At 39.9% G+C, this 23,469-nt stretch overlaps 1 protein-coding gene across 1 annotated transcript in view; it reads left to right on the plus strand.

Moving 5' to 3' along the window:
* Window positions 1-23,049, plus strand: part of Ralbp1 (ralA binding protein 1) — a 44,321-nt gene extending 21,272 nt beyond the window's left edge. The window contains exons 3-10 of the mRNA XM_042683657.1: window positions 515-958; window positions 7,024-7,373; window positions 8,966-9,127; window positions 10,141-10,272; window positions 15,088-15,195; window positions 17,204-17,325; window positions 17,718-17,841; window positions 19,528-23,049. Coding sequence (XP_042539591.1) covers window positions 515-958; window positions 7,024-7,373; window positions 8,966-9,127; window positions 10,141-10,272; window positions 15,088-15,195; window positions 17,204-17,325; window positions 17,718-17,841; window positions 19,528-19,794 — 1,709 coding nt within the window. The 3' untranslated portion in view covers window positions 19,795-23,049. The remainder of the gene's footprint in view (window positions 1-514; window positions 959-7,023; window positions 7,374-8,965; window positions 9,128-10,140; window positions 10,273-15,087; window positions 15,196-17,203; window positions 17,326-17,717; window positions 17,842-19,527) is intronic.
* The last annotated feature ends 420 nt before the right edge of the window (window positions 23,050-23,469 follow it).

A 23,469-nucleotide genomic window follows, 5' to 3' on the forward strand; every position in this document is an offset into this window, starting at 1 on the left:
ATACATATACTAGATATTGCAAATAAGGGAAACCATGGGACCTATGTTTCTTTGGGCCTGGCTTACTTCACTTAATATTTTTTCTAAGTCTTTCCATTTCCTAACAAATGGGGCAATGTCATTTTTTCTGATGGAGGCATAGAATTCCATTGTGTATATATACCACATTTTATTGACCTGTTCATCTACTGAGAGGCATCTGGGTTGGTTCCGTATCTTAGCTATGGTAAATAATACTGCAATGAATATGGTTATGCTGGTAGGTTTAGTGTGGTCTTGTTTGTGGTCAGTTGGGTAAAGCCCAGGAGTGGGCTTGCTAGGTCAGTGCAACATCTTTAGCTGAGGAGAACGTCATTTAGTTTGTCATTTGTTGAAAGTACCTAAGAGGAGCTGTTGGTGAAATGAAAAGCTAGCTAGTGCCAGATGATACTTACTGTCTTGTCTTCTTCCTAGTATATGGACAGTTTGAAATTAAACAAACCTGTAACTTATACTCCTTATATTTCTTTAATAGCTGAAGGCTATGCTGCCTTCCAAGAAGATAGCTCGGGAGATGAAGCTGAAAGTCCTTCCAAGATGAAAAGGTCCAAGGGAATCCATGTGTTTAAGAAGCCCAGCTTCTCTAAAAAGAAGGAGAAAGATTTCAAAATAAAAGAGAAACCCAAAGAAGAAAAGCATAAAGAAGAAAAACATAAAGAAAAGAAGTCAAAAGATTTGACAGCAGCTGATGTTGTTAAACAGTGGAAGGAGAAGAAGAAAAAGAAGAAGCCAATTCAGGAGCCAGAGGTGCCTCAGATTGATGTTCCAAGTTTCAAACCCATTTTTGGAGTTCCTTTGGTTGATGCTGTAGAGAGGACCATGATGTATGATGGTGTTCGACTGCCAGCTGTCTTCCGTGAATGTGTGGATTACATGGAGAAGTATGGCATGAAGTGTGAAGGCATCTACAGAGTTTCAGGTACTGGAGATGTATACTTCACGTGTGTGTGTGTGTGTGTGTGTGTGTGTGTGTGTGTGTGTGTGTGTGTGTGTGTGTGTGTGTGTGTGTGTGTGTGTGTGTGTTTTGTTTTGTTTTGTGTGCCCATACGCAGACTTGAACTAAGGGTTTGGGAGTTGTTCCTGAGAGTTTTTGCTCAAAGTGAAAAGACCAGGTCCCTGTTGCTTATACCTATAATGCTAGCTGCTCAGGAGCCTGAAATCTGAGGATTGTGGCTCAAAGCCAGCGTAGTCAGATAAATATGAGAGACTCTTATTTCCAGTTAACCAATTAACTTAAAGCATAGTTCAAGTGATAGAGCATCAGCTGTAAGAAAAACAGTTAAATAAGATCTAAGGCCCTGAATCCAGGGCTCAGTACAGTACAATATAGTACAATAAAAAGATTTCTTCCTAAGCATGGTTTTGTGCTGGAATAGAATGAAAAGCCCTAAGTATCTGTTCTAATCTTTATATTCTGGTAATTTCACTGCCTTGGTACATCATCCATTTTTGTTTAGGAGTTTTTTTTATAAAAAAAAATTGATTTTATGAGGTAAGTCATACTCGTTTATAGTATATAACAAAATTAAGAAGGTTTTCCACTTAATTGGTTCATACACATTTTCAGCAAGTAGATTTGATACTTAAGATTTGTTGAGAAAGGGCAGATAATTTTGTTACTTAGGATAACTTTACACAATTGATAAATTTGGAAAAATGATCTCACTTAAAATTGTTTTAGCTATAATGATACTCTGTACTGTTTAGAAAATAACTTAGTTAATGTATTAATACTATACAGCTCAACAGACTTAAGTTTGCAAATTTTTAAGAATAATTGTAATTTTAAAAGATTTATGCAATTTAAGTTGCAGCTCTCACATGAAGCATTTTGTTTAGGTGAGTTTCTCTGAAAGGTTTCTGTAGCTTTGTTCAGAGGATTTTTTTTTTTTTGTCTCTGACCTACTTTTTATGTTTATATTTTTTTAGGAGAATCAAAGTTTTAGCATCCCTTTTCTCTAGGTGATAAAAACATTGAAACAGAGTTGTTATCCCCTCAGGTAACTCCTGGGGCTGAGCTTCTGTTTTCATGACTGTTGTTGTTTGTGCTGGTTCTGGGGCTTGAACTCAGGGCCTCAGTGCTGTGCCTGAGCTTTTGTATTCAAGGTCAGTGCTCTGCCACTTGAGCCACAGCTCCACTTCTGGCCTTTTGGGGGTTAATTGAAGAGAACTGTCTCACAGACTTTTCTGTGCCAACTAGATTTTTTTTTTTTAATTTTAATTTTTTGTGAACATACTGTACAGAGGGGTTACAATTACATGGGCAAGATAATGAGTACATTTCTTATCAAGCATTGCAGCCTCCTCCTTTCTTTACCCTTCACATCCCTTCCCAGCCTCCCCCCCCCCCCCCCCCCCCCCCCGGACCAAAGTTGTAAAGTTCATTTTCGACATGACAACTTGTACTTCTCATTGTTGCAACAGGTCCACCTGTATCCTTAAACGACTTGTTTTTCCCCATCTCCTCCACAAATTATACCGACATCAAATATAGTGAAAGCAGGGGTTATACTGTGGGAGAGGGACATACAAAGCAACAAAGAAATAATCTTATAAATGCGTTAGAAACAAATGCATGAAAGAAAAAAACATTTAAATACATATCTAAGGGTTCATTTTCCTAACATCACATTATCTGACCTTTTCCGCTTGACTCATACATATACTAGATATTGCAAATAAGGGAAACCATGGGACCTATGTTTCTTTGGGCTTGGCTTACTTCACTTAATATAATTTCTTCCAAGTCTTTCCATTTCCTAACAAATGGGGCAATGCCATTCTTTCTGATGGAGGCATAGAATTCCATTGTGTATATATACCACATTTTATTGATCTATTCATCTACTGAAGGGCATCTGGGTTGGTTCCATATCCTACCTATGGTAAATAATGCTGCAGTAAACATAGTTGTGCTGGTAGCTTTAGTGTGGTCTTGTTTGTAAACATTTGGGTAAATGCTCAAAAATGGGATTGCTGGGTCGTAGAGGAGCTCTATGTGAAGTCTTTTGAGGAACCTCCATACTGCTTTCCAAAGTGGTTGAACAAGTTTACACTCCCACCAACAACGAAATAAGGTTCCCTTCTGTCCACATCCCCTCCAGCATCTGTTGTTGTTAGAGTTCTTGATTTTTGCCATTCTAACTGGGGTGAGGTGGTATCTTAATGTTGTTTTGATTTGCATTTCTTTTATGGCTAGGGAGGTTGAGCATTTCTTCATGTGTCTATTGGCCATCCTTCTTTCTTCTTCAGAGAAGTTTCTCTTTAAGTCTTTCGCCCACTTATTTATTGGGCAGTTGTTTCTTTGAGGATTTGTTGTTGGGGGATTTAATTTTTTGAGTTCCAAGTATATTTTAGATATGAGACCCTTGTCCGTTGTATGGCTAGTGAAGATCTTCTCCCAATCTGTGGGCTTTCTATTGATCTTGCTAGCTATGTCCTTTGCCATGCAGAAGCTCTGCAACTTCATGCAATACCATTTTCCAACCTTTCTTTGATTTGTTGTGTTTCCGGGTCTCTATTCAAAAAATTTCAGCCTGAGCCAAGGAGACCTAGGGTTTCTCCTATTCCATCCTGTAATGTTTTCAGAGTGTCTGCTTTGACTCCGAGGTCTTTGATCCATTTGGAGTTGATTCTGGTGCAGGGTGATATATAAGGATCTAGCTTTAGTTTTCTACATGTAGTTAACCAATTTTGCCAGCACCATTTACTGAAGAGGCTGTCTTTCTTCCATTCTATTTTTTTAGCTCCCTTATAGAAGATTAGATGGCTGTAGGTCTGTAGGTTCATTTCTGAGTTTTCAATTCTATTCCATTGGTCCTGAGGTCTGTTCTTATGCCAGTACCAAGCTGTTTTGATTACTATGGCTTTATAGTAGAGTCTGAAATTTGGTATTGATATTCCTCCAGCACTGTTCTTTCCGTTGAGGAGCGTTTTTGCTATTCGGGGTCTTTTATTGTTCCATATGAATTTTTGGATTACCTCTTCTATTTCCTTGAAGAATGAGGTTGGAATTTTGATAGGTATTGCGTTGAATTTGTAGATAGCCTTGGGGTATTGCCATTTTCACGATGTTAATCTTTCCAATCCAGGAGCATGGGAGGCTTTGCCATTTTCTAAGTTCTGTTTTGATTTCCTTTTTCAAGTTTTTAAAGTTTTCATCATAGAGGTCCTTCACTTCTTTGGTTAAGTTAATTCCTAGGTATTTTATTTATTTTTTGTGGGGCTATTACAAATGGAGTTGCTTTCCTAATTTCAGCCACACTTTTCTCATTGTTGGCATACAGAAAAGCCATTGATTTTGGGGGGTTAATTTTATACCCTGCTACTTTGCCAAAGTTTTGAATCAGCTTGAGTAATTTGGGAGTGGAGTCTATGGGATTCTTTTTTTTTTTTTTTTTGTCCATCGTGGGGCTTGAACTCTGGGCCTGGGCACTGTCCCTCAGCTCTTCAGCTCAAGGCGAGCGCTCTACCACTTGAGTTACAGTACCACTTCCGGTTTTCTGGTGGTTTATTGGAGATAGGAGTCTCACGGTCTCTCCTGCCCGGGCTGGCTTTGAACCGCGATCCTCATATCTCAGCCTCCTGAGTAGCTAGGATTACAGGCGTGAGCCACCAGCACCTGGCTTAAATACAAGATCATGTCATCTGCAAAGAGGGAGAGTTTTCTCATTTCCCTATTTGGATCCCCTTTATGTTTGCATCTTGTCTTATTGCTGTAGCTAGGCATTCTAATACTAGATTGAAGAAAAGTGGAGAGAGTGGACATCCTTGCCTTGTTCCTGAGTTAAGAGGAAATGGCTTTAGTTTTTCACCATTAAGTATAATGCTGTGTGCCAACTAGTTTTGAACTATGATAATGAGATCTTGACCTGAGTAGCTAAAAGTACAGTGGCTAAAACTACCAACAGCTAGTTGTATGTTCTTTTTAAGAGGTTGTCAGCATGTTAGACAGTGCAGAGATGGCCATGGCTTTGCCTTTTTTTCCCCCTGCTTTGATGTTCTGGGCCTGTGTGCAAGTGCTGTATCACTGAGCTCCATCTCCAGCCCAGATTTGCTTTTTGAGTGTTGAAACCACTTTTTTTTTTTTAGTTGAAGAGTTTTGGTTCTCTCATAAAGAAGTCAATTCCAATTTAATATTAAAGATAATTTAAAACATTATAATTATTTGTATATGTTTTATTACATTTTTTGCATATTTTTTCTCTCCCTGGAATTCTTTATTTGAAGTGACTAATTTTTTTTTTTAAAAAAACAGCAAACCAAACACGTACTCTAATTGTCTACTTAAGCCATTTGCTCGCATAGATCTTTGGGGGAGAATTTAAATGTTTATAAAATGCATATATTAGAGTGAAAGACCTGTGCCAAGAGTTTCGTTATCAGACTCATCATGTTTATTCATAGTGTCATAAAAGGAAAGAAATGGAAGTTATTTTCTGCCTTTTTGTCTCAAAGATTATGAAACATCAGATTCATGTTATTTTTGTATTTGGTTTATTTTATTTTGTCAGTACTGGATAAAGACTTATTATAATGCCATTAAAAGGTTTTCACATAAGATAAAGAATGCCAGATTCCAAATGTAAACACTATGTTGATTGTAAAATTTAGATTAGATGACATTTACCATTAGAAACGGTCAACCTTAATTTGTGGCTTGTTTCAAATAATTGACCTAAGGTTTTAAGAATTAAAAAAGCCGGCTGGGAAGGTGGCTCAGTGGTAGAGCGCTTGCCTTGCACGCCTGAGGCCCTGGGTTCGATTCCTCAGCACCACATAAGCAAAAAGAAAAAAGCCGAAGTTGGCGCTGTGGCTCAAGTGGTAGAGCGCTAGCCTTGGGCTGAAGAGCTGAGGAACAGCGCCCAAGCCCAGAGTTCAGGCCCCACGACCGGACCCCAAAAAAAAAAAAAAAAAAGAATTAAAAAAGCACAAAGCTACTTTGTACTCTCATGAACAATCACTATCCCTGAATTATGTCTCTTAATGTGGATTGGACATTCAACTCTGATACTATGTTGAAAAAAGATTCACTTTAGGTGTTGAGTTTTTTTCTGTTCATTAAGAAAAGCCAAACAATTTGATTTTATAATCTCAAATTTTGCTTTATTTTTTTGTTCTAGTTCTGTCTGGGTTAAGAAAACACTTAAAAGAGCTTAAATTCTAAAACAGATACTAGGGCACATTCCTCTAATTTCATTTTCTTGGTAGGCACAGATCAGGAGGAACACAGTTTGAGGCCAGCCTGGGAACAGTGTTATCTAGATCCCCATCTCAATAAATAAGCCAGATAATGGTGGTATACAACTGTAATCTTACCTACCTGAGTAGGAGGATCATGGTCTGAGAAAAAATGTAATACCCAACCTGAAAAGTGACAAATTGGAGCATGGCTCACATGGTGTAGTGCCTATCTAGCAAGCCCAAGACCCTGAGTTCAAACCCTAGTACTATTGTCCCCTCTGCACACACAATAAAAAGGGAGCGAATGAGAGACAACTAGATTCAGTGGAGAATACTTTTCGAAGAATTCATTTAGATATATAACTCACCTTTTTCAGTTACAACTTTTACTTACAAAAAAAAATTTACCTACAACCTTAGGAGATATGCTTGGGTAAGCCAATTTTATGTTGTATGAGGGGTTAGAAAAGGCTGGTGACTGCCCGCATAGAGCAAGACTTACAATTGGATTGTAGTTTATTTTTTCTCCAAATTTTTACCTAGTTACTTTAAAATATTTTTGTTCCTCAGTTCATTGACATAGTTACTTAATACATGTGTGGTTGCTCTGAATATTGAAATTTTCATTTATTATTTAGCTTCTGATTATGTTTACCTTTGAAGTATCATCTTTTAGGTAATCTAAGAGCTTGATAATAGTTGTTGTTGGTTAGGTAGATATTCTCAGGGGTGGGTATAGTGGAAACAAAGCTTGAGTGTTTGATTTCTGGTATTCTCTCTTCTGAATATGGATGTTTTAAGGAATTAAATCAAAGGTGGATGAGCTAAAAGCAGCCTATGACCAAGAGGAGTCTCCAAACTTAGAAGAATATGAGCCTAATACCATAGCCAGTTTGCTGAAGCAATATTTGCGAGACCTTCCAGAGAATTTGCTTACCAAAGAGCTTACGCCCCGATTTGAAGAGGCTTGTGGGAGGACCACAGAGATTGAGAAAGTTCAAGAATTCCAGCGTTTGCTCAAGGAGCTCCCGGAATGTAACTACCTTCTGATTTCCTGGCTCATTGTGCACATGGACCACGTCATCACAAAGGAACTGGAAACAAAAATGAATATACAGAACATCTCTATAGTTCTCAGCCCAACTGTACAGGTATGGATCTTCTCTATACATTGTTTCCCAGTATTGCTCTGGGAAGTCAAGGATGGTTGATGAGTGTCATGAATCTGAAAAGATGGATAAGGGATAAGTTTGCTTAACCGTCTTTTTCTTTAAAATGTGGACAGTGTCTACCTGTAAGGTAATATTTGCACTTTTGCTTATAGCTGTGAAACTTGAATATTATACAGTCTGTGATGTGGGTTTACAAGCCAGTTCTTTTTTTTTTTCTTTTTTGGGTCCGGTCATGGGGCCTGAACTCTAGGCCTGGGCGCTGTCCCTCAGCTCTTCAGCTCAAGGCTAGCACAGTGCCACTTTCGGCTTTTTTCTTTTTGCTTATGTGGTGCTGAGGAATCGATCCCAGAGCCTCATGAATGCAAGGCAAGCACTCTACCACTGAGCCACCTTCCCAGCCCCATCAAGCCAGTTCTTGATGACAATGATCTGCCCTTTGTAGAGAGGGAGCATGTGACCTGCCTTTACATAGTTTATCTATGAAATTTAAAAGATTTAAGTTATTTTATCAAATAACATTATTGCTTAATTATATAGCATTCATATATTGGACAATAAAGGAGCCTAATGTTAACTTACAGTCAAGGATTTAATGGGATTTCATACCAGAGAAACATATTTTACAGGTTTATTGTCGTGGAATTGATGATGTTATGAATTGGTAGAAATGAATACAACATACATATTTGGTCTCCCTCTGCTGTTTTCAGTTGATACTGTCATAGAGTGTGTGCTTGCCTTTAGAATTGATGATATTTTACTCAGGCTCAAAGAAAAAAGGCACAATAGTTTTTTATTATATTTTAGAAATAAAACATTTCTCATTTCTCACAATGTAATGGTCATTTGTATTCATATTTCAGAATCTGGTAAATATTACATTATGTACATCTACATAATGTAGCTGATAATATCACAGAAGTACCAAATGTGTTATAAGAGTGAGTTTGAGGAAGGAAGGATTTATTTTACTAGCTATTCATCCAGCCTGCAGTCCTAGTCTCCTAGCATGGAACCTTATCTTTGAGCACTACTATATTGTACACCCAAGAGGCCTTTGCTTCTGGAGCTGAGATCTGCTCCAGCCAGCTTTAAACTTGCAGATGCTCTGACCTTCTACCTAGTCCTCAGAAGAGCCATTTGTGTGTGGAAATGTCTCAAAATATATTGTAAATTAAAACATTAGCTTCTTCAAATCAGTTAATATTGTAGTAATAGAAAAGAACTAATTGATGGTAATCAACTTTTGCATCCTTTTTGTGGCTTTCCCCCCACTTGAATTCCTTATGGTGCTTGAGCACATTGATTTAACTCAGATCTTGACTTTTTTTTTTTCTTAAATTGAACAGTAATTAGCAAAGTCTGTTTTGATACTCCTATGGAGAATTTTCTTTCATGTGTCCAGGATTGAAGGATGATAGACACTAAAGACTTTTTTTTGTTGGTTTATATCAGTTATAGGGGAAAGATTATACTGTATTGCAATTAATTTCAGCACCCCCCCATTACATTTCCTTTTAAGAAATAAAATAATTTTAATTGTTTTCCTGCAAACATTTATTTTCCTCTAGATCAGCAATCGTGTTCTGTATGTGCTTTTCACACATGCACAAGAGCTCTTTGGAAATGTGGTATTAAAGCCAGTAACAAGACCTCTGCGCTGGTCCAACATGGCCACCATGCCCACATTACCGGAGACCCAGGCTGGAATCAAGGAGGAAATCAGAAGACAGGTATGAGCCTAACTCTCCCTTGCTCCTACTTTGGCCACTGTGAAGCCAAGAAGATTAACTCTTGTCTTGCTAACACTTCTTATATGGCTGGATCTGTTTAGGGCATATTTTTCATGGAACCCAGACATTTTCAGCTGGTATTGATTCATGCCAAATAAGTCAAATATTCAAAATAAAGTAGGGTTTAAATCAAAAGACTGGCTTTGAATTCCTACTTCGTTCTTTCTTAATATACTAATTGAAGGCAATTTTCTTCACCTCTTTCAGCTTTGGTATCCTCATTTTAAAATGGATCCTCTTGACTGTGAACAATTCCCTAGTGAGATAATACCTTAAAATAAAAGGACCAAATCTAGTTCAAAAATGTTTGCCTATATAGACAAAGTTGTTGTTAATATCCATATTTTACAGATAAGATGCTGGAAATTAGGGAAGTTACATAATTTACTCTGTACCAAGCTGTGCCTAGGAGGCCTTTGTTGTTGGAATTGAGCTCTGTCTCAGCCAGCTTTATGCCTGCAGGTGCTCTGAGCTCCCTCCGAGTCCTTGGAGTGCCACTGTGTATATGGAAAGGTCTCAAAATGAAATTTAAGAATATGATTATCAGACTATACTTCCAAGATTTAGTCCAAATTTTGAGGGTTTTTTTTTTTACCATATTATTTTAACAATACTGCCATTTGTATGTGTATGTGAAATTGAAAAAGGAATCTAAGAAATTAGATTGTTTGCATGCATATTATCAAATCCCTGCTTCTTTGCTTTAAGCTCCCATTTCTTATGATAACTGAGAGAGGGACAGTGTAAAAGATATAAATTAACTATTATTAAATGAGACCTTAATTCCCAGGTGAAACAAATTGTTTTTAGTGGTATTCTTGAAAAAAATATTATACTCTTACTTCATTTCTGTGATAATTGAAAAATACTTGTTTCTATACCTTTGGAAATTACATGTGTCATTTTAGATAGTAAGATGTGTGATACTACTCCGTGTGCACTGTTGTTCCTAGGAGTTTCTTTTGAATTGTTTACATCGAGACCTGCAGGGTGGGATAAAGGATTTATCTAAAGAAGAAAGATTATGGGAAGTACAAAGAATTTTGACAGCCCTCAAAAGAAAATTGAGAGAAGCCAAAAGACAAGTGAGTTTATTTATTATTTTGGCAGATCATGTAAGAATGTACTTGAGTCTTTTGTATACTATTAGAAGGATTGTTGTTGTTGTTTGAAGGGGTAATTCTGGGGTGGGAACTTAGGGCATCAAGTTTGTTAGGCCGGCACTCTACCACTGAGCCATACTTCCAGTCCTTTTTTTGCGCTAGTTATTTTTGAAATGTCTCATTTTCTTCCTGGGTTTGTCCCTGCACTACAGTCCACCTATTCTAGGCTTCCCTTTGTAGCAGTGGTGACAAGTTCTATCCACCATACCCAATTTCTTTTCCATTGAGATGGAGTCCTGTGGACTTTTCTACCCAGGCTATCTTGGATCCTCAATCCTCTCAGGCCATAGTACAGCTATCTGACAAACTTTTCTGCCCAGACTAGCCTCAAACTTCAGCCATTGAAATCTCAACTTCCCGAGTAGCTAGAATTAAAAGCATCACCACTAGTGCTTGGCTTGTTATTCTTTTTTTTGGTAGTCGTGGTTGTTTGTTGTTGTTGTTGTGGGGCTTGAACTCTGGGCTTGTGCTCTTCAGCTCTTAAGCGCAAGGCAAACACTCTACCACTTGAGCCACAGAACTACTTCCGGTTTTCTAGTGGTTAATTGGAGATAAGAGTCTCACAGACTTCCTGCCTGGGCTGGCTTTGAACCTTGATCCTCAGATCGCAGCCTCCTGAGTAGCTAGGATTAGTCTGAGCCACTGGTGCTGGGCTTGTTATTTTTTTTCAAAAGATAATATGTACATATTTCTTGAAGGGAGGCTTATTTACTGTTTTCCTTGCTCTTGGTTTTTAATATTTATATATGTATGTATGTATTTTTGATGTTAATATGGGACATACTCTACCACTTGGGTCATGCATTCAATTCCAACTCTTTGCTAGATAATTGGTATTGGTGATGAGAGTTTTGAGAATGTGTCTGCCAGGGCTGGCTCTCAATTGTGATCCTCAGCTTTCAGCTGTGATGCTAAGATCTCAGCCTTATGAGAAGATAGCATTATAGTCATGAGTTACTGGCACTTGGTTTTGCTCTGAATTATAGATACTTCAAATGGTATGAGTGAAGTTTCATTTAACTTGGAAAGTTTTTGTTAAAGGATTACTGAAAGGAGACTGCCACATGGTTCAGGCAGAAATGAGTTTAATTGGGAGAACCATACTGCCTGCCTGTACCAGGTGTAGGTGTGCAAAGAGAAAACTAATGGCAGAGAGAGATTATATAGGGAAAGGCAACAAGGTATGGCCTCAGTGGATGCAGAAATGACCTCAGAGCCTGGGGTCCTTTTGCTGACTCACAGTCCAGTGATTGACAATTAGTGGTGATTACTGGTTTCAGGCAGATGATTATATAAGGCCACATGCTTTCCTTCAGGAAGGGTGGGGAGGCAGGAAGGGGGCTGTTCTCCTGGGCAGATCTAATGTTTTTTAATTAAAAACATAATTTTACTACAAGATGTTTTGTCATATGAGTGAGTATATCTGTAGAAAGAACTTTCTTTTCTTTTTTCCTTCATTTTTTGTGCCAGTCTTAGGACTTGAACTGGGCCTGAGTGCTGAACCTGAGATGTTTTGCTCAAGGCTAATAATACTCTACCACTTGATTCACAGCTTTACTTCCAACTTTTTTTTGCTGGTTAATTGGAGATGAGAGTCTCATGGGCTTTCCTGCTAGTTTCTAGCCTCAGTCCTTGTATGTCAGCCTTCTTGAATAGCTAGGATTATAAGCATTAACCACTGTTAGCCAGCTTTGTAGACAGAGCTTTCTAAGGAATAGAAGTAGTCTGTTTAGTAAGACATCTTCAGACTGCAGGGACATTAGAGCTTGGAATGAGTCAGCTCTATGGAAATGCAGTGATAAGCACTTTGTCCCTGCCCTCTTCAGCTCAAGGTGAGCGCTCTACCACTTGAACCACAGTGCCACTTCCAGTTTTCTAGTGGTTTATTGGAGATAGGAGTCTCATGGACTTTCCTGCCTGGGCTGGCTTTGAACCGTGATCCTCAGATCTCAGCCTCCTTGAGTAGCTAGGATTACAGGCCTGAGCCACGGTGGCTCAGCAGTGATAAGCACTTTGAAAAGTCCTCAAAGCTCAAGAAGAAAAAATGATATTCAACTGTTGAAGCATCTGGAAAACCCAAATCAGACTTTTGACCTTTTGCTAGTTTAGTTCTGGACTGTCAAATTCCCAGCGATACTAAAGCTGCAGTCTTACTTCTCTAGACTCTTAGAATCCATGTGCAGAGTGAATCATAGAATACAAATAGCACATTCAAAGAACAGCCAGCCAGCACTTCATGGACTTGAAGAACAAAAGTAGGTTACTTTTTTTTTTTGGGGGGGGGGGGGTCCAGTCGTAGGGCTTGAACTCTGGGCCTGGGTGTTGTCCCTCAGGTCTTCAGCTCAAGGCTAGCACTCTACCACTTGAGCCACAGCTCCACTTCCGGCTTTTTTCTTTTTGCTTATGTGGTGCTGAGGAATTGAACCCAGGGCCTCAGGCATGCAAGGCAAGCGCTCTACCACTGAGCCACCTTCCCAGCCCCCAAAGTAGGTTACTTTCATGATTATATTTAAGACAAAATCATTCTTCCTTTGCTTCAAGGTGAGATTTGAGTCTGTGGAGGCTCAGTGTGTCAGATGGATCCATAGCCTTGAGATTTCATACCATACTCTAGGACATGCAGGCTAATTGAAACCCTTTACATGTTTTTCTTCCTTTTCTCCAGCCCCCTAGATTGTCTATCTTTTGTTTCCTATGGCTTTCTTATTTATTTCAGTAATCTAGAGTGCTGGTCTTTTGTTTCCTACAGCTGTACTTTTGTTGTATGATTATTCCCTTCATGTATCAACCTGGAATAGGTCTTAGTGATTGACTTCACAGGTTTCAAGGGAAGACTGTAATTGCTAATTATATGGTATTGCCTATCAGCCTTTAAATGAACAGATTCTTGACCTGGGACTGTACTACTGGAGGTTTAACCTTCAGTTTTCTTCTGCTTTGCTCTTCCATAAAGGAATCATGGTATATCAACCACAGCTAGTACAAAAAAGGATCTATTGCCTTTTTTATAAGCCCTCCCTCCTTCCCTCCCTTCTTCCCTCCCTGCCTTCCTGCCTCCCTGCCTTCCTGCCTCCTTCCCCCTCCCTCCTTCCCTTTCTCCTTCCCTCTCTCCCCCTTCCTTCCTTCCTTCCTTCCTTCCTTCCTTCCTTCCTTCCTTCCTTCCTTCCTTCCTTCCTTCCTTCTTTTCCTTTTCTTTCCTTTCCTTCTTCCCTTCCTTCCTTTTTTTTTTTTTTTGTCAGTTGTGGGGTGTGAACTCTGGGCCTGGGTGCTGTCTCTCAGCCTCTCAGCTCTTCAGCTCAAGGCTACTGATGTACCACTTGAGCCACAGCACCACTTCTGGCTTTTTCTGCTTATGAGGTGCTGAGGAATCGAACCCAGGGCCTCATGCATGCAAGGCAATCACTCTACCAGCCACCTTCCTAGCCCCCTTTCTTCCTTCTTTTGTTCTCTCCTTTCTTTCCTCTTTTCTTCCATTTCCCTCACCCTTTCTTCTGTTTCCAACTCTTTCTTTATTCACTCTCCCCTCCCCCCTCTCTCCCCTCTTCCCTCCCTGGACTTTGTGCATGCTAGGCATGTAGTTTTCCACTGAGCTAAATGTCCAGCACCCCCCCCCCCCCCGCCGCCCCCAGTTTCATCATGATTCTCCCTTTGAGGGATAAATGACTAAAAGCAGAAATACTATTATGCTAGGGTCTTACTTTATACCCAGGCCAGTGTGGTCTGTGATTCTCCTGTTTGTGCTTCTTTGTGTTGCTAGGATGAAAAGCGTATGCCATTATATCCACTGACCTGTCAAGATGTATTCTCCCAGACTTTTGGTCTAATCCTCCAGTCTCTACCTCCCAAGGTGCTAGGATTTTAGGCTTGGGTCTAGAATCATGCCCAACCAAATATATAGTATTCTTGATAATTTGTTTAAATCTCAAAAATTCTAGTTAATTCATATTAACAGACTGAAAATAAGAAAAGCCACAATATCAATTTGTCATTTTCCTATAAAGTTAAATATAAAATTAAGTATAAAGTTAGTTATCATATGATCTTGCAGTTCTATTATTTATAAGATCTGTACAATGTACAAAATACTAAAAGAAATACTTATATCAACTCTAGTTATAATAGCTGAAAGTTGTTACAATCTAAAAGTTCTTTAGCTGCAGAGTTGATAAAATGTAGTACATTCAAACTATGATACATCATTCGGAAACTACTGATACATACACAAGAGATAGCTGCATCTTAAAACACTGTGCCAAGTAAAGAATCCAGAGAACAATTACTAATTGATTCTGTTTATAGAAACTTGAGAGAGGGAAAAATTGTAGCAATGCAAAGCAGATTGATGGTTGCCAGAGGCCAGCAGATGATAGAGGAACCCAAGGGGGACTCTGAGGTGATGGGATTTTCCATAGCATGTTGGTGGTAGTAGTTGACTGCATTTGTCAAAACTAAATAATGAACTTAGAATTGATATCCCCACTGCTCCAAACAAAGTATCAAATATGGTAACTTTTGTTGAAAGCTTCCAGAAATGTAAACATGTTAACCAGAAGCAAACATATTCATAGTACCATCACAAACTGCTGTTACTCTCCAAGCCCAGTTAGCTCGTCTATCTTGCTGGCCCACCTGACTTGTTTTCAGTTCTAGGAAACTTGTAGCTTTATAGTGTGTGAAACTATTGAGTGTATATTACATGTAAGCTCTGAATTCTCCTTCATTCCTGTTTCTTCATAGGAGTGCGAAACCAAGATTGCACAGGAAATAGCCAGTCTTTCAAAAGAGGATGTTTCCAAAGAAGAAATGAACGAAAATGAAGAAGTGATTAATATTCTCCTTGCCCAGGTAGGCTGAACTCTTTATTTTGCAAGTCTCTTAATGGTCATTTAAAAATAGAGCTGAGTCACAGAACCTTTTAACCAAAATATAAAGTGATTCCTAAGCCATGGAGAAAGAAGCTGTTGAGCAGTTTTCCCTAAGGAGGCTTTGTTCTAAGTACTTAATTTATCTCATTAATCTACATCTAACTCTATAAGTATTTTCCCTGACTCATAGGTCAATGGAAATTGTTCTATATCAATGATTTCAATAAATAATTTAGGCACATTTCTAATTTCTCAAAACTTGGGATTCTTAATGTATAAGGATACAGATTACAACTGACAGTTTTTGCTAATAATACTTTAGACATTTTGGTTATATTCTTTGCAGTGAAATTGTTGGAGGCAGGTTGTCTTATTCTTTCCTTGATGGAATAAATATCTTTTGAGAGCCTTCTGTATTCTAGGCATTGAGCTGAAGTTGAGCTCATCTCCTTTCTGAATTTCTCAAGTTAGCCTTCCTCAGTTCTGGGAATTCCCAGAGTTAAAACTGGAAGGAATGAAGTTCTAGACTTTGACAGCAGTCTGTTTAGACTTCCAGAAACTTCTGTATGTGGCTCACTAAAGCACTGTGGGTTTCAACTTATTTTTATTTATTTTTGGCACTTGTGAAAAGTGCATTGTTTCGCCTAGAAGGGATATAACGTCCTCTGAGAAAAGAGTTTCAGATTGTGTCTTTCCAGGGTTTTCTAACCTAGTATTTCTTGGAACATTAGCTTTATAGATATGCTGAGGCAAAGGAAGAATACCTGCATGTCTATAAACCCTTAGGAAGCACTGGGGATCTCATCTCTGGGAGCTTTCCAGTGTTCATTGGAATGTGATCCTGGTGGCTTTCAAATTGACCATGTATTGTTCCCATAATACCTGTTTGAAAGACATGCAGAAGATTTTTGTCCTTTTTTTTCTTTAGCCAAGTTTCAGTTGCCACAGGTTTGGTTGCTCCCCAGGATTTGTCTGCTTCTTTTCTCTAGGTTGGAGAAACTGTCTGGATCTTGTGCAGATAGTGATTTTTTCCCCCCATTCTTTAGACTGGTGACTAGAAATGGATACTTTGTTAAAGCAGAATATTTAATTTTATCTTGGGGGACTTTGGTGGAGGAGGATAGTGACTTGTGGTATAGAGAAAAGATTTCTGTAACCTTTGTTCCTTAAACTTGACACACCAGTCACAAATCTCCTGGGTCCTCCTTTTCTACTGACACTGTCAAAGACTGTCCCTGATTGACTATCACTTGCCTAAGAGACAGGAAGTCAAAGCAGGGTTAATCATCGCTTAACTCTGGGTTTGTTCTGTGTTGGAACCCTCACAGGACTTTTTTTTTTTTTTTTTTGGTCGGTCATGGGGCTTGAACTCTGGGTTTGGGCACTGTCCTTTCGTTCTTCAGCTCAAGGTGAGCACACTACCGTTTGAGCCACAGCACCACTTCTGGTTTTCTAGTGGTTTTTTGGAGATAAGAGTCTCACGGACTTTCCTGCCCGGGCTGGCTTTTAACGGCGATTTTCATATCTCAGCCTCCTGAGTAGCTAGGATTACAGACATGAGCCACCAGCGCCCAGCATCACGGGGCTTTTTATTGCTGAAAGTGTAGTTTTGTTTTTTTCTCAAAATAACTTAGTATAGCTTTTCTCAAAGAAGCCTTTTTTTTTTTTTGTCAGTCGTGGGGCTTGAATTCTGGGCCTGGGGCATCGTCCCTCAGCTCTTTAGCTCAAGGCGAGCACGCTACCGCTTGAGCCACAGCGCCACTTCCACTTTTCTACTGGTTTATTGGAGATAAGAGTCTCACGGACTTTCCTGCCTGGGCTGGAAGAAGAAGCCTTTTCTTGACACTGAGGAAACTAACTTTTTGGTTGGGCAGTATGTAATTCGTTTAGTAAGTGAGACTGAAGAATTCAGGGGAACATTTACAAAACTACAGTGGCTTTACTAGACTATTATCTCAGAAGATGTTCACTAGTGATTATCATTTTAGGAGAATGAGATCCTGACTGAACAGGAGGAGCTCTTGGCTATGGAGCAGTTTCTGCGTCGGCAAATTGCCTCAGAAAAGGAAGAGATTGAACGCCTCAGAGCTGAGATTGCTGAGATACAGAGGTAAAGGAAAGCTTTGAGGGTTTGTTGTTGTTGGTGGTGGTTTTTTTGGTTGGTTTGGGCCTGGGTGCTGTCCCTCAGCTCTTCAGCTCAAAGCTAGCACTCTACCACTTGAGCCACAGTGTCACTTCTGGCTTTTTCTGCTTATGTGGTGCTGAGGAATCAAACCCAGGGCTTCATGCATGTACTCTACCACTAAGCCACCTTCCCAGCCAAGCCTTGAGTTTTAAAGTTTTCAACAATGCTTACTTAAATATGGTTTTGGCTCTGAGTTGCCTGTGTAAAAATTGGGCTTCAAAATTGTTTCTTTATCACATGTTAGGAAGGCATTGTATTAGGTAAATTCATGGACACTGGTCAGTCTTGAACGTAAAATCCCTTCATCTCCCTCACAGTCGCCAGCAGCACGGCCGAAGTGAAACCGAGGAGTACTCCTCTGAGAGTGAGAGTGAGAGTGAGGATGAGGAGGAGCTGCAGATCATTCTGGAAGACTTGCAGAGACAGAATGAAGAGCTGGAAGTGAGTTTGGGGAAGATAGCCAGACATCATAGAAATTTCTAAAATGCTGTTGAGACCCTGTTTCCCCTTGGAGGAGTTTTCTTGGTTACTAGCTGAGAGGCTGGTAGAGAAGAATTTAGGGGCATGGCTCACCCGAGACTGCTGAGCAGATGACATGACGTGTGTTCTCAGGCTGTCTGAAGGTTGGTGGCTTTTCCTGACTTTAGTGTGCCACACAGATCTTTTTCTTCTAAACCTTTGGAAAGGCAAGTCTTAACCAACCACCGTTTTAAGCACTTTTACATGATCTAGTGTTTACTTCCAGAGAAGATTCTCAGAAAAAAAATCCTAGTGGAAGGAAAGTCTGCTATGGGTGAAGTAAAGGCCAATATTTTGTCCTTTTAACCCATAAAGCAGTAAGATATAAAGCCCTAGGAAACTAGGACATCATATAAGAAGGCAAGAGAATTCCAGATGTTTTGCCCTTGGGATGAGAGGAAAATACATTTTCTTCATGAAAAGGAAACAGGCAGCTTTGCTTCCCTATTTAAGTTTATATAGTTACTGGAGCACAGTAGAGCTATACTGGAATAAGAACTAGAATTGCACGTTAAGCTCTATCCCTGAAGTCCTATTTGTAGACTGGCTTCAGAGTAGAGAGGTTTACCCCTGGGTCCCAGAGTTGAGGTACTCTCCACAGTAGAAATGTGTTGTGGGGAAGTGTGTGCAAGGGTAACTTGTGGGTTGCTGGGTCTCTGTGTTTTAGAAGGCATCACACTGGCATCTTAATTTGCTTTAATTATGCCTTACAGAGCATATTATAATCCTAAGGAAAACAAAATCAAGAATTAGAGTACCTGGAGTGTAGGTAAAGGTTGGGCTGATATAATAACAAGATTAGTGTAGTAGTTTGTTAGACACTCCAAGCCTGTCATCTTCCACACAGGCTTTTTCCACTTGAGGTCCTAAGTAGCTGCTCTAAGTTTGCCCTTTTCTTAGTAGGAAGGGGAAGAAATTAAAGAGGAGGAGCACAAATGAAGTTAAAAGGGGAGGAACACAAATGGAACTCAGCACTTGTGTGTTTACCCAGTAGCATACAGCCTCATTTAGTCAGAGTGAGTGCATGGACAGTGCTGAATGGGGACGGTGTGGCACAGAAATGGAGGCTGCTGGGGATTGGTAACTGTTTTGCATTACTCAAGCTTTGCTGAATGTGTATAAATAATTTAGAAGATAATTGGTTATAGTTTTCTATGTATTGACTGGCACATTTCACATTTAATAAGATTTTGTTCTTAAGAGAAATCTAGGCTTTGTTCTTATTTCTCCCTCTCTAAATTGCTACTAAAAATACCTTTATATTCTCCTTAATGGCTTTTCAGAAGCCAGTTTCTTAAAAAGGGATTTCAAACACTAGAATATTTATTGTTTGAAATCCCTAGAATATTTATTAAAGTAATTGTTTTTGGTTCATACATTGTTTTCTAGATAACTCTGAGTATAGTTTATATTCTTACCCATAGTCAGGTACACTGATGCAGCTCATTTGCATATTCTGTTCTTGTTCATGTCTTCCATTTCACAAGCTAGGCTGACTAAAACAGAACTAGATTCTTCTGTAGGATCCTTGCTGAATGGTCTTCCCTGAGTCATCGTCCTCTGACCTCCTTGCTTAAGTGGTAACTGCCCTTTCTGTCATTCCTCAAGATAAAGAACAATCACTTGAACCAAGCTGTTCACTTGGAGCGTGAGGCCATCATCGAGCTGCGAGTGCAGCTCCGGCTGCTCCAGATGCAGCGAGCCAAGTCTGAGCAACAAATGCAGGAGGACGAGGAGCCTGAGAGGCGAGGTGGCGTGGGCATGCTGCCGCAGGATGGTATCCTCGAGGTGAAAGCAGTTAAAGAGCAGCCAAAGGTGGGCAAGGAGCAGGCAAAGCCCTCACCCAGCAAAGACCGAAAGGAGACGCCCATCTGAGAAGCCTGTGGGACAGCCACAAACCCTCAGACTGTAAGGCCCTGTGCGTTTTACTGTAATCCCAAGAGTCCACTCGGCTCTCCTGCTGTACATTCTGTAAAGGTTCTTCTCAGAGACTTCCTCTTTCACACATCTGACTTCTCCTTGTCAGGCTCAGGTTCTGGAGGTTCTGTGGGCTTGTAGGGGACACATGAGTTTTCCAGATAGTGTCAGCTTGAGAATTAATTTTCCTTGTTAAAATAACTTTTAACCCTTGAGTGGCTTCTTTTTAAACCAAAAATCGGTCTTGCTTTTTTTTTTTTCAATCACAGCAGAATCAGGATTTCTTTCTCAAGGGGTGGGAGGTAACCAAACCAGGTCACTGCTGCGCCTGCCTTGTGGATTCCCATTGTCTTACCACCCTGCAGGACCTCTGTGAGCTCCTGCACCCTGCAGGATCTCTGGCTACTCTTGCTTGTGCCTTTTACACCTCCTAGGTGCAGATTGTTCAGTGGGGAGCTGCCTCATATTTTCTGACTGGCCAAAATGGCTCTCGCTGGGTATTCCCTTTCCTTGCCCTGTCACCCTTTCCTTTTACAGTTCTGAACTATGGTATATCAGCCTGAGTCACCAGAATGGCCTAGTTTGGTTGCACAGAGGCTGCCCATGGAGCCTGCTGCCGACCTCAACAGTGCAGGCCCCTATTTTTCACTGCCAGGGATCAGCAAAGGCTGAAAATACTGGGGTGGGTTGAAGATCTTCACCCTGACCTAAAACATCCACAAATGACTTCAGTTGCTTGCTTGGGCAAGAATGTACCTGTCTCTTTGCCTGAATAAGCCATATATCTGTTCTTAAACAAGTTTTAAATTATTCATATCATCTCAGTGAACCTACCAAGGAATTCCCAAATAATTAGCAAGATTGAGAATAAGAAAAATGACTCCTTGTAATTATATCTGTGATTCATCCTGCCTTTCTGGTCCATCAGATCAAGATGGCTGCCCCAAGGCTTCTGAGAGACTAAGCTCTTAGGCAGCTTTATTTGCCGGCCCTTTGTCAGGTGAGTGGCACCCTGTGGCTCTGAAAATAATCCCCCTACTGGGCCCCACACAGTAAGGTGATGAAGTCAAATCCCACCTGAGGGCTCTATTCTTCTCCTAGTTAGTATTTATTTTCAGCACCTGTTTGATGCAGTTTTTTTTATCCTCTACCTATTGCACTGTTGTGACTTGTTGGCCATTATTTCATTTTTGTACGAAAAAGCTTTGTTATAGAAATCAGCATACTATTTTTTTAAACCTGGAGAGAAGATATTATGGTGACTGAAAATATGGTCAGGTGTCAAATATAAATGTATAAACGCCTTCTTGCTGTCCTGTCAGACATATTATATTCATTTTATATTTGCTGGCAATATTGACAGTTTTGTTTGTGTAAATTCTAATTTCTATCAGGGTGTCATGGATTTCTGAAATTACTATTACAAATGTCTCAACATTGGTTAACTAATTTTTGCCAAGACTATTATTGATCAAGCAAATAAATTCAACAGCCATTTGGGGGAAAAAAAGCTTCTAGTATTTTTGTTCACATTGTGGCTGATGTGGAGTTGGTGTAGGTACTTCAAAGCCAAGAATGAACAAGATGTTTTGTTTTTACTTTGTGTTCCTCCTCGCTGCACATTTGATGACCACTACAGTCCTGTTTGTGCTTTCAGCTGTTTACCACCTTTCCTCACACTCATACATGCAATTGAGCCTATGTGCAAACCTAACTGGGACTGGATCTGCCCTTCTCTCTGTGATCAGCTTCATTCTGCCACTAGGAAAACAAGGTTTGCCTTCTAGGTCCAATCAGCTCGCCAATCTTGACCCAGGTGTTGCAGTTCAGAGAGGCTCACATTTCAAAAACGAAATGAGAACTCAGCACAGCTAGCATGTGGGGAACAGACCAATCCTAGGAACATGAGATTACAAGTACAGTATTAATACTGTTAATAGGGTTAAATTATATAAAGCTAAAATTGTAATTCTACTTTATGGACAATCCCAAATATAACTATTTAACACATCTGGAGATACAACAGGTAAGTACTAGGATCAGCTTCCAAGCTGGGATCTGCTACCTATGTGACATTTTCTTTTTCATCACATTGCTCAACAGTGTACCTATTTAGTGTTTATTTGGATGGCTCAGCACTATTCCTAATTCCTAGAAAACAAATACACCTTTTGAGCCCAGCCAGGGTGACCAAAGATCTGGAGTTTTCTTCCTGGTGTTCCTGTAGTCTCAATCTTTAGTGTGATGCAGGGCCCAGTCATTACTTTCATTTGAGGCACAAGTGAAAGCACCCAAAGCAACTAGATGAACACTAAGATTATACAGGTGGGAGAGAAGGTAAGCATTTGTCTCTGGATGTACACAGAGAAAACAGTTGTACATTGTAAATCAGGATATGCTGGAAGTGTGAGGAAGGGGCAGGAGTGCTCTTAGAACTCCATACATGGGCTGGGTGTGGGGGTTGTCTGTAATCCTAGCTCCTTGGAAGGCTGAGATTGGAGGATTGTGCTTCAAGGCCAGTTGTTATATTACTTTAAAAAACTATAAAGAAAGAGGACTGTAGCATGGCCTACATATGATAGTGCTTGCTAGCAGGTCAGAGGCCAGGTTTAATTGCTAGCACTTTCAAAATAAAGATTCTTAGGGAGTACCAACAAGTACTACTGTTAAATTTCTGGCTCTCGCAGACTTTCAACATGATGGATACTTTCTCTTTGATGGAAATTTGACACTGCTAGACTAGTCTGACTACTTGAACCTGTGGCACAGAACTTTATTTGTAGTGAATGCTAGTTTGTTTCTGAACCATTTCTTCATCAATGTCATGTCCTCCACAATGGCTTTCTGCGCCATTCCAACAGGCAGCAGGCTTTCATCTCTTTGTATTTCCAGTGCTTTATTCTGGTGATTAGCTTGGCACCTGGCAATGATTTGCTTGAATGTTCTTTAGCAGTTCTAAAACTGCTTCCACAGAGATGTTGCAGTGTACAGGAAAAACTATATAAGCTGATACAGGAACTTAGTGGCCAGCCATGCACATCACATAGATGGATGCTGGTGAATGTCACCCAGGTATCTCCCTGGAAGAGTTCCCTGCAGAGGACAATGGTAGAGTCCCTGGGCTGCAACTTGATCATAGTAGGGTTTTCATGTAAAAACACAGCACATCCTCTTCTGTTTGAAATTAAGATCAACAATAAACATGTAAGTTTGTCTCTTGTGATTTTGTTTTGGAGAATCAAGACAAAATGAAAACTCAGAAAAACTTTAATAAGTGATCAGGAAGAAAAGCCGGCAGCAGCTTTAGTATACACACCATATCTGCAAAGGGATAGACTGCTCCTCTGGATTATGTACTACTTAAATAGCCTGTATCTAATAAATATGGGTTAACAGTAAAAAGCTGCTCACAGGAAATACCTTTCCTAATTTGATAACCAAGTGTGTTCTAAAAGCCTGAGCTGGTGCCAATGTCTCACACCTATAATCCTAGCTACACAGGAAGCTGAGATCTGAGGATCGTGGCTTGAAGCCAGCCTGAGCAGAAAGGTCCATGAATCTCAACTCCAGTTAACCAATAAAAAGCCAGAAATGGATCTGTGGCTCAAGTCAAGTACTAGCTAGCCTTGAACA

This window comes from Dipodomys spectabilis, unplaced genomic scaffold, assembly GCF_019054845.1.
Source record: "Dipodomys spectabilis isolate Male_0828 unplaced genomic scaffold, ASM1905484v1 ptg000083l, whole genome shotgun sequence".
In the NCBI taxonomy this organism is placed as follows: domain Eukaryota; kingdom Metazoa; phylum Chordata; class Mammalia; order Rodentia; family Heteromyidae; genus Dipodomys; species Dipodomys spectabilis.